This window comes from Neoarius graeffei, chromosome 1 (assembly GCF_027579695.1).
Source record: "Neoarius graeffei isolate fNeoGra1 chromosome 1, fNeoGra1.pri, whole genome shotgun sequence".
In the NCBI taxonomy this organism is placed as follows: Eukaryota; Metazoa; Chordata; class Actinopteri; order Siluriformes; family Ariidae; genus Neoarius; species Neoarius graeffei.
This window is the reverse complement of record NC_083569.1, coordinates 67,455,331-67,467,343: the sequence shown is the minus strand read 5'-3', so window position 1 is coordinate 67,467,343 and position 12,013 is coordinate 67,455,331. Positions and strand designations below refer to the sequence as shown.

The 12,013-nt window shown below is 41.9% G+C and overlaps 1 protein-coding gene across 4 annotated transcripts in view; it reads right to left on the bottom strand.

Annotated features, from left to right (window-relative positions):
- pcdh7b (protocadherin 7b) overlaps positions 1 to 12,013 on the bottom strand; it is a 246,058-nt gene that overhangs the window by 15,050 nt on the left and 218,995 nt on the right. The window contains exon 3 of one of the 4 annotated variants that reach the window (XM_060916636.1): positions 6,238 to 6,347. The exons of the other annotated variants lie outside the window; for them this stretch is intronic. Within the exon in view, the coding sequence (XP_060772619.1) occupies positions 6,238 to 6,347 (110 nt within the window). Of the gene's footprint in view, positions 1 to 6,237; positions 6,348 to 12,013 lie in introns of those variants that run through there. 4 annotated transcript variants of the gene reach the window in all.

Here is a 12,013-nt window from a genome sequence, read left to right as displayed (position 1 = left end):
ATTTGCTAAAACAAATGCAGACTTTCAATATGCCAAATGTATGTTTATTTAATACAGTAACACCAATATACATTAACACTAATATGGGTTCAAAGGGTTGCCAAAGCCGGGGACGGTAGTGGGGACAAGCTCCAACTGGCTACAAAGTGCCCCTTATGGCATGCGTGCTCAAATAGCCTCTGACAATCAAGTCCAGCTCCTTGCCTGCTTGTGTGGCTTAGCTACTGTATAAGCCCAGTGAACCTGCTTCTACTGACAGGAGAAGGGGCGAAGGCAGGTTTCTGGTGCCTTAAAACCAGTTGCTTCGGGTAGATGAGACTTTTTAGCCTGGGAAGGCAGCCCATCTAGGAGAAAGAAAACTCAGATCGCAAACCTCTGCTGCCTTGAGGCTATATCCAGTCTTGGAAAAGGCTTCAGGAGTCAACCTCGAGGCAAAATCTGGAGTTGGAGTCTGTTAGGCAGTAAATGGCTTTATACAGTCATGTGCTGGTAACTCCTGTGACGCCGCTGGAACCAAGCGTTGGCCTTTGCCTTTCCATTGGACCATTTCAGTGATGTGGAGAGGGGGGATTTGCTGCATGGATAACAGCCAATCCTCCATATCTTTCCTACCCAGACTTCACGCACACTGGAGAGGACACTCCAGCTTCACTACATAGTGTAGGCACAACACAGGAAACAGCAGTATACTGGTAATATGTCTCCAGCTCAATTGGCACAGAGCCTGACACCAGGGGTTGCTTCCATCGGTGGGAGAGGCCATTGTGCCTCATTGGGTAGCTACCTCCCCCCTCAAGCTGGGCAGCCCCCAGCCAATAAGGTGCTACCTCGCCACGGTCCATTAACCACACTGGGTGTTTGGGGTTTAAGGTGAAAACTGACAAGCAGATCGTCAATTCTGCACCAGGCAACAGAAGAAAGAAAACTCCTGCCCTAAAGTTGGGCACATGGAATATCAGGACAATGACACCAGGCCTTTATGACAATCTACAAGCAATAAGCGATGCACGTAAGACAGCAGTAATCGATAGGGAACTGACCAGACTGCAGATGGACATTGTTGCCCTCCAAGAGACGAGACTGCCAGAGTCCAGATCGATCAAGGAAAGAAATTTCACCTTCTTCCGGCAAGGAAAACCACTAAAAGAGTCCCGGGAACATGGCGTGGGCTTTGCGATCAGGAATACCCTACTAGGTTTGATTACTCCACCTGCAAATTGAAGTGAAAGAATCTTGTCCTTACAGGTCTATTCATCTGCTGGACTGGTCACCTTAATCAGTGCTTATGCACCGACATTAACATCACCAGCAGAAGCTAAGGACAAGTTCTATGACGACCTGGCCACCTTCATCAAGAGCATCCCAGGGAAAGAGCCACTGTTTACCCTCAGTGATTTCAATGCTAGAGTCGGCACTGAACACAGCTCTTGGCCCACTTGCCTAGGCCATTTTGGTACTGGGAAGATGAATGAAAATGGCCAACACCTGTTGGAGATCTGCCGTAATCACGATCTCTGTGTCGGCAACATGTTCTTCCATATGAAGCCCCAACACAGAGTATCTCGGAGACATCCTAGATCTAAGCACTGGCACCAACTTGACCTGATCCTGACCAGACGCACTAACTTATCTAGCATCAAGATCACACACAGTTATCAGCATTCTGACTGTGACACTGACCACTCCCTGGTAGGTAGCAGAGTGAAACTGCGAATGAAGAAAGTGTACTGCACCAAAAAGGAAGGTAGACCCTGCATTGATCCCAGCAAGACTCATGACTGGGAAAAGGTGGAGGAATTTGCACATACCCTTGAGCGATCTCTCCCAGGTCCTCCTCATGCTAATGCATGTGACAGATGGGAACATCTCAAAAATGCTGTTCACGGGGGTGTCGTGGCTCAGATGGATAAGGTGCCATACCATAAATCCGGGGACCCGGGTTTGATTCTGACCCGAGGTCATTTCCTGATCCCTCCCTGTCTCACTTTCCTGCTCATTTCCTGGCTCTACATTGTCCTATCCAATAAAAGGTAAAAAAAAATCCAATTTTTTTTTTCTTTAAAAAAAAAATGCTGTTCACAATGCCACTTTGTCCATATTTGGCAAGAAGACCAGTAAGACAGCAGACTGGTTTGAGGCCCATTCTGAAGAAATGACACTTGTCTTGGACAAAAAGAGAAGGGTGCTGGCAGCTTACAAAGCATGTCCCAATGAATGCAACTTACATACCCTACGAGCTGCTCGCAGCAAAGTCCAACAGTTTGCCAGGAGATGCACCAATGATTACTGGTTCCAGCTCTGCTCTAAGATACAGACAGCAGCTGACACGGGAAATATCAAGGGTATGTATGATGGTATCAAGCTTGCCCTGGGACCAGCCCAGAAGAAGACCGCACCTCTGAAGTCCGCCGCAGGCGAGGTCATCCAAGATGGGGCGCAACAGATGTAACGCTGGGTGCAGCACTAGTCCGAGCTTTACTCAAGGGAGAATATAGTAATAGAAGAAGCACTGAATGCTATTGAGTGATGGAGGAGCTTGACAGAGAACCAACTCTTGAAGAATTTAATGTGTCCTTGGGCTCCCTTGACTCTGGCAAAGCTCCCAGGAAAGACAGCATCCCTGCTGAAGTCCTGAAGCGCTGTAAACAGAAAATTAACAAAGAGCTGCATAAAATCCTCTGTATCTGCTGGAAATAAGGTGGAGTCCCACAGGATATGAAAGATGCCTGTCTAGTCACACTGTATAAGAACAAAGGCGACAGGAGTGACTGTAATAACTATTGGCGTATCTCCCTCCTTAACATTGTCAGAAAACTCTTTGCTCGAGTCATGCTCAAGAGGCTCCAGATACTTGCAGAGAGAGTCTATCTGGAATCACAGTGTAGTTTCCAAGACAACAGGTCAACCACTGATATGGTCTTCTCCCTCTGTCAACTGCAGGAGAAGTGCAGGGAACAGTGACAGCCTCTCTTCATTGCCTTCACTGACCTCACAAAAGCTTTTGATATGGTCAGCAGGGATGGCCTTTTCAAGATCTTATCCAAGATTGGGTGTCCACCCAGGCTCCTCAGCATCATTCAATCTTTCCATGAGGGCACTGTTGTCTTTGACGGTGCAACATCAGACCTTTTTGACATCTGTAGTGGTGTGAAGCATGGCTGTGTCCTCGCTCTGACCCTATTCGGAATCTTCTTTTCCGTTTTGTTAAAGCATGCCTTTGGAACTGCTACATAAGGTATTTATCTTCACACTAGGTCTGACGGAAAGCTCTTCAACCTCTCCAGATTGAGAGCAAAATCTAAAGTCCAGCTGAGATGTCTGCAGGACTTCCTCTTTGCCGACGACGCTGCAATCATGGCTCATTCACGTGAAGATCTTCAACAGTTCATGAATCGCTTCAGCGAGGCCTGCAGAGACTTTGGACTGACTATCAGCTTGAAGAAAATGCAAGTCATGGGACAGGATGTGGACTCACTTCCCATCATTACGATCACGAGCTGGAAGTTGTTCATGACTTTGTGTATCTCGGCTCAACAATCTCCGATACTCTCTCCTTCGACTCAGAGCTAAATAAACACATTGGCAAGGCAGCTACCACCATGTCTAGGCTGACAAAGAGGGTATGGTCTAACAAGAAGCTGACAGAACATACCAAAACAGTGGTGTACAGAGTGTGTGTCACATGCACACTTTTGTATGGCAGCGAGTCATGGACCCTTCATGCCCGTCAGGAAAAAAAGCTGAATGCATTCCACATTCACTGCCTTTGATACATCCTAAACATCACCTGGCAAGATAAAGTACCTAACAACACTGTCCCGGAGAGAGCCAGGATACCCAGTATGTACACGTTGCTGAAACAGAAACACTTGCGGTGGCTCGGTCATGTGGTGAGAATGAACAATGGCCGAATCCTCAAGGACCTGCTTTATGGGGAATTAGTGCAGGGAAAGCACCCCATAGGCAGACCTCAGCTGCGTTATAAATACATGTGCAAGAGGGATCTGAAAGCTCTGTCCATTGATCTAAATATGTGGGAAGCTCTAGCCAGTGAGCGATTGGCCTGGAAGCAGGCTATGCAGCAAGGCCTGTCTGTTTTCAAAAAAATCACTTGTCCAGGAGTGGGAAGAAAAGAGACAAAGAAGGAAGACCCAACATCAGGGAAAACCAGCGTCTGAGTACATCTGCCCTTGGTGTGGAAGAGACTGCCATTCCCATATCAGCCTCTACAGCCACAGCAGACGCTGTTCTCATCATTCCGAGGGCAACCCCGTAGTCTCCCAAGACTGATGGGTGCCAACCAATATACAGTCATTGGTATTCCATTTGCAAAATCATACATCATTCCACTACTGTTCTTTAGATAAGTAGCATTTTTAGCACTATTAATGTTAACATGCTAATTGAGGTATATTGCTGAATGGAAAGAATGCTTTATGATACCAAGACAAGAAGAGTTGAAGCGAGCATTGACCTGGTTTGCTTCAGTAGCCTCAGTATCCAGCTGCATATGCTTTCAGAGGCCTCGCATCAGTAAACCTTGACAACAGTGTAAAACAACCCATCCTAACACTATGCAACACATCACATGAACAAGAGCCATGCCTGATATGGTACAGTGAGCAATAGACTGACATCACTTTGTCTTTCTATCTTTTAGTCTTTTTCTCTTTCATGTTCAGCAAGAGTTCATTTTAAAACATGTTTTGGAGGCACATGCCATATTGTTTTCACTATGCTTGTGCTTATACCATGTGTGCTTACTGACACGATTCACTCAATGCTATTATTTTTTAAATTTAGCTTTATTATTATTATTATTATTATTATTATTATACTTAATATCGCTGTGATGAACTGGTGTTACTTATTAAGTACCACATGCTACAACAAATGCCAGTTTAAAAAAAAAAGTTTAGGCCTACTCACTTTACTCTCTTTACACATTTGTAATTATGTTATAATTTATGGCTTGACATCTAATCTTTATATTTGTAACTTATTTAGGTTATTTTTATGTGTATTTTTATATTTGCTTCTTCTTCTTCTTCTCCTCATTATTATTATTATTATTATTATTATTATTATTATTATTATTATTATTAGTTGCAGTAGTACTAGTAGATGATATTCATATTCTATTTTACATCCTATTACATACTCTTCTTTTACATTATTTAGTAGCAGAATTTTTAATATGCCTTTGGTCTATCTATCTATCTATCTATCTATCTATCTATCTATCTATCTATCTATCTATCTATCTATCTACTGTATTTCTGAAAAAAATGCATTAAAAACCATGAACCAAAATATTTTAATACTATGTACAATCACCATCCACTTTATTAGAAACACCTGTACACCTGCTAATTTCTGCAAGTATCCAAACAGCCAGTCATGTGGCAGCTGCACAATGCATAAAACCATGCAAGTACAGGTCAAGAGCTTCAGTTAATATTCACATCAAACATCAGAATTGGGAAAATGTGTGATCTCTGTGACTACCCATGGCATGGATGTTGGTACCAGATGGACTTGTTTGAGTATTTCAGAAACTGCTGATCTCCTGGGATTTTCACCCACAACAGTCTTTAGAATTTTGAAATACTCCTATCAGGTACCAACAACAATGAGACCGTTAAAGTCACAGAGATCAGACTTTTTCCCCATTCTGATGTTTGATGTGAACATGAACTGAAGCTCTTGTCTTGTATTTGCATAATTTTATGCACTGTGCTGCTGCTGGCTGATTGGATATCTGCATAAATGAGCAGGTGTTCAGGTGTTGCTATTAAAGTGGATGGTAAGTGTATAAATGTAAAATATTTGCTAACCCTGGTCAACAGAAACACAATCTATCTATCTATCTATCTATCTATCTATCTATCTATCTATCTATCTATCTATCTATCTATCTATCTATGTCTGTCTGTCTGTCTGTCTGTCATTAATATTACATTTTATAAAGCTACTAACACTTTATGTAATTTTGCTCGTACATTACAAGCTTCAATTTATGTAAAAGCACATTAGCTGCATTTAAAATTGACCATATTATAGTGAAAAGCTCCTGTAGATCCTCCACGCTGCTGAATAGGTAGAGATGGTCCTTTATGATGGTGAACAGCACTTGAGGAAATAATTAGTGCATGGTTAGAACACTCTAACTGTGATTAATTTAGGGAAGATTAGCTAGCATAATTTCATTCTGGTGATGATGTGACTGCCAATTACCTAATGGAACTCCTTTACCATCTCTCTCTCTCTCTCTCTCTTTCTCCTCTCTTTTCTTCTGGTCTTTATATCCTTCTCATCCTGAGTCATTATCTCTTTACCATGGAGACCTACACACAGCACACACCCTGCAGTCACAGAAAGGCTTGGGACATGTAGATGCAGAAAATGTAGTGCATGGTGATAGAACAGCTCATGCTTTCCCCCTCACACATTTATCCGAGAGAGAGAGAGAGAGAGAGAGAGAGAGAGAGAGAGAGAGAAGAAATCATTATTCATAGCAGGCACTACAACTTTCATTTCACAGATCACATGGCAAATAGATGGGGAGAGGAGTATGAGGCATTCAATAGACAGACACAGTGAAACAGGCAGTGTGTGTGTGTGTAAGAAAATGGTAGGGCTTGAGCTCAGACTGATTTTTTTACTGAGGGAGAGATAGGCTGGGGTTAAAATCGTGTGTGTGTGTGTGTGTGTGTGTGTGTGTGTGTGTGTGTGTGTGTGTGTGTGTGTGTTGGTCTGTGTTGTTTTATTTTTTCCTCTCTATCGGTCTTTAGACTGCGTCTCATTGGCTCAGAGCAGTTTTCCTTATCACACACTCCCAGATGCACACACACAATAGCCTATTTTACACCATTAAATGCGTATTTGTCAAAATACAATTTCAATTAAATCCCGCAACCCTGTCACTGTATGTTTTGCTCCACTTACTACTGAAACTAGAAAAGAAGATGGAAGGAAGAAAGGCCTGAATAACTCTATCTCTACATAAACATATATAAGGAAGTAGACTCATCAGACTGCTTGAATTGTACAATGAAGCTGCACTGAAGAGAGGAAAAAAAAAGACATTGTTTAAGTTTTACATACGTAGATATTTCAAATGATCTTCTATATGATTTTGCTCAAACAAAACTGCAACTGGAACTGTCTGTTTCAAAATGTTAAATTACTATATTGTCAAAACCTATCCCACAATATTACAATCTACAATAACATTTCCACAAAACAACTGTGTATAAAACAGATATAGTTTAGTCATGCTGTTCACTCAGTCCTGATAAGCAACAGTGTCCCCGTCCTCTACCCAACATTATGTCCATCTGTGATTTTCTTTTCATTAGAACTTCAGGTCACGACCCCTACCTACGGTCCACCAGAGCTGCACTCATGCTACCAGCCATGCATGTGTTCCTGAGGAAGAGTGTTTAATTCCCAGAATGCTGAGGGGCTTGAGAGGTTAATTAAGTTAACCAGAGGGAGAGAGTGTCTCATGGGCTCAAGATCCCTGACAAACAATGGACGTTGTTGGCCCTGGAGGGCCTCCTGAAATTGAGCTTATGAAAATGAGTCTGGTTCATATTTCCTGAGGATTAAAGCCCCAAGACTCGATCAGACTTCTGTGCATTTTTTTTGCCCTGTCTTGCAACTCATCAAAGTCAGCTGAACTTTTAGATAGCAATAGTTCTCAGCCCCCTGTTTCTCAAGCTGAAGTTAATGCTGGCTAAAACAGAAAAGTGTCAGCATGAACTTTTCAGAGGTTTGTGCGACAGTAGCTCTTCTATGGGATTGGACCATGTGGGCTAGTCTTCGTGCCCCATGCAAATCAATGAGTCTTCAACACCCATGACCCTGTCACCTCTTCACTGGTTGTTCTTCCTTGGGCCACTTTTGGTAGGTAATAACCACTGGATACTGAGAACAACCCACAAGATGTGCCATTTTGGAGATGCTCAGACCCAGTCATCTAGCTATCACAATTTGGCCCTTGTCAAAGTTGCTCAGATCCTCACGCTTGCCCATTTTTCACACTTCCAACACATCCCACCCCCTAACAAGTGCTACTGTAATGAGATAATCAGTGTTATTCACTTCACCTGTCAGTGGTTTTAATGTTATGGCTGATCAGTCTATGCCAATAAACAATGTAAACTTGAACCTGTTGGTGAAAATTTCAGGAATAAAAACACTTTGTGTCCAATATATCCCATAAATTATTATCATATGTATTTAAATAATGTTCCTAATATTTGAATAGTTTCTAGAAGTATGTTTATCCCCTTCGGACATAATGTGTACAATTGTACACATGAAGTTCCATAGCATTTTTTCCTTGTATCTTAAGGGGTTATAAAATTATACTGAAGGAGTCAGTGGAATTTAGATTACATTTAAATGGGTCCCTGGAAAGGAACATCCACAAACATCACCGTGCAGTGGTTCTCCTGAACCAGGATTGAAACACACTAGTATGAGGAGGCTGCATGAATTATATTATGATGTACACAATATTGAGTTGAAATAGCCAGGCTATGTGAAATATTAACAAAACCTTCAGCTAGATGAAGCAGCAAGGCCAAATTGAGGGCAGGCATGTAACACCCTGGGCAATATAAGATAGTTCACATGATTTTTTTGGTTTTTGGATCAGGTACAAGATGTGGGAAGAGATAATTGTGAAAGCACTCCCTGGGCCTATTAAGCCTCATAATTGAGTTCTGAAGGAAAAAAAAAAAACTTTCATCAACTGTGCTTCCTTTGTGCATAATATTGACACACTTTAATTAGATAGAATCAAAGTGACACCACATGAAATGTATTTACTAATTTAAGTCTGAAGTCAAATCAGGATTAATTTAATATAGTGCAATTCAATACACCTGATGCAATATATTAGATTATAAGAAGAATCTAAAACATTGCCTGGTGTTTGTGTGACACTTAGCAGGTATTTTGATTTTTCATGTGGTACAATATATCATTGGGTTTTGCTTAAAATAAAATCCTCATTATCCTTACTTTGTTACTGGAAAATGAGTACTTTGTTGTTGCTGCTACTGCTGTTGGTGTTAAACATAGTGTCAGATGTGGCCCTTTCTACTTGTGCACAGGGTGTGTGCAGTTTGTGCTGTGGTATTAGAAATGATTGGGCACGTGTCAGTGTCTCTCCCTCCCACAGCATCGGCCAGTGGCGCTAAATCAAGGCTGCCTTCATGGTGCATTGTCACTGCAGCGCTCTCCTGGACTGGAACTAAACGATCGATAGCCTTTTTACTTCACCTGAGGCATAGCAGGGGAGCAAGTGACACAAAACACTGAGGCCACCCACCTCACCCACCAGTGTGTGTGTGTGTGTGTGTGTGTGTGTGTGTGTACCAGAATCTGTATAAATAAGCCTATATTTGTGGGGGAGCTTACATCCATATTCTACATGCAGGTGTGGGGTTGTAAGAGCAGGTAGCATTTATACTGTGAGGATGTGAATATTGGGAATGTGCGTACTTGTTTCAGTCTTTTTGTAGTTTGCACCGCTTGAGGTTTTGTGTGTAATGCTCAAATTCAAAACCATGTTTTTTGTTTTGTTTTGGTTTGTTTGTTTTGTTTTTCCCCCCCTTAACATCCCGAACTTAAATCCACCACCCAGCAGACCCCAAGCCTTGTTGTTTCTGCAGGCATCTCTATGGACCCATTAAATCTCTGCTAGAAGTGTGTGGTGTTTGTAAATATCTCTTCTCTTCTATTTCTCTCCTTGAATCTAGAGCCAACTGGATACGAAGTGTGGGCCTCTCACTGGAACATCTCTATCTCTGAGTCAGAATAGCGTATAAAGCTAGTTAAGTGAGAAGTAGGCTCGGAAACACAAACTGTATTATTAAATGCAAGCAGGCAACTGATTTTAGCATTTTTCATCCTGGTTCATCAGAAAGAAGAGTGTGCTTTATTAAATGAACATTCACAGGGGGTTTATGCCGGCATCTCCTGCGTATTCAAAGCAGCATGCCAATTCTACTTTCCTCTGCTTGACTCTGATTCCTCTTCACAAAGTGATTCAATTAAATGTCTCTCCTACCCAAAAATAAACAGAGTTGAAAAGAAGGGAGAAGGAAGAAGGATTTACCTGTGAAGGTCTTGTCCCTTGCTTATGATGGTGGGAGAGTAAGAAGAGAGATCCCTGTTTTGTTTTGGGTTTTTTTCCCTGAGTCTAAAGTGAATTATCAAGCCAAAAAAGCATCTCCCAGTGCACATCGTACATTTTCACTCTCATTGCATTTAGAGCTGTTGTATATCTGCACTCCAATCCATTTCACATGCTTTAACTGCCAATGCTGCACTACTATATGTGCCAGGGCTCTTTAAAATAGCCTTGAAATGGGATTGGTTCTCCAGTGTGTTTGAGTCTCTCACTCTCAACAGATTGATTTTTGACCCTCCCCTCTCATTGTGAGCGCAGTGCTGTGTCTGAAGCTGATGGCTTGTGGGAAATATTTATCCACATTGATCGAGGAGGCTGATGAGTCTGTTATGAACGCCGCAGTTCAAACAGTTTGGGTCCCTGAAACATTTCTAAATATCAATCATCTATAGGTGGCAGGGAAGCCAGTACACAGACCACTGTGTGAATGCCAAGAAGAGGGAAGGCAGAACTGTGGTAGAATTTTGTGAAGTAAGAGCTTCCAGTTAAACCTTATGTTATAAACCGGTGCATATATTTGCTGAACACACTTCAGGAAAGCTGTTATAGAGGTCAGTTTAGAGACAGAGATGGAGAAGAGAGGGTGGAAGGAAAAGCATGAAAGAGAGAAAAAAAGAACAGAATGGGTTGAGTTGCTGAGGTGAAATGTCTTCCTTCACTGGAGGCACGGTGCTTGAGGGCTTACCGACTGTGAACATGGCATGAAGAGTGGGGAAGGGCACTGATAATTCAGTCTGCTGCCATTTCATTAATGATTCAGCATCTACAGGATATTTTTCCACATCAAACTTTCATACCATCAGGCAGTCTTCACTGTATCGGGTTTGTACACAGTAAGGATGATGAAGTGTTCGAAAAAGTGCCCATCTTTCAGCGTGCTGTTTTTACTACAGTTTGATAGCACAGTCATACACTGACAGACAAACTCAAAAAAAATTCACACAAAACCTTAAGATGGTTCATCTTTGACTCGACTTCGAAGTACCTGCCTGATGAGAGCTCACCAGGGAGAACTTAACAGCAGGACCTTACTTCAGATACACTATCTTTCATTCTATCATTCTTTCTCACACCGGCTTGCTTGAAAACACACACACAGTACGCACGCTCACACAAAGTTGATTTAAGCATTCTGATATCCTGCGTCATACTTGTTTAAATCTCTGGCAGAGCGGAAAAGTCAACAAAGTCGATCATCTCACAGCAATAAAACTATCCACAAGTTCCCACTCTATAAAGCAAGGTCATATGTAAATCTATCCCCTCCCACTGCACCGCCTGTCACATCAGCATAATAAATAACAGCAAAAAAGAGCTTGAGGAATTCACGAGAGCATAACGCTCTGAAGGCTAGCTAAGCCCAGGGCACTCTCCAGTAAGCGAAAAATGACTTTAAATCAATAGTAAGCTGACTGCAACAATGCTGCATGTGTGTGTATGTGCATGTGCTTTACGCATGCTTTGTGTGTGTTAGTCAGTTCAACAATGATGGAATCAACATAATTTGACTGTTTTTTTTTAATAACCAGGGATTTCTGAAACATATACTGTATGTGAAATGTGTATTTGAAATATAAAATACTATTCCATACTGAGCTTGGATTACTATCTGTGGATATATGTTTGTCTGGATTTCTTCCAGGTTCTCTGGTTCACTCAAACCTCCCAAAAACATGTTGGTAGGTGAACTGGTTATGGTAAATTACCCCGAAGTGTGAATTATATATGAAAAAGTGTGTACATGGTGCCTTGTGATGGACTGGCATTTAATCTAAGGTGTATTCCTGCCTTGTGCCCAGTGTT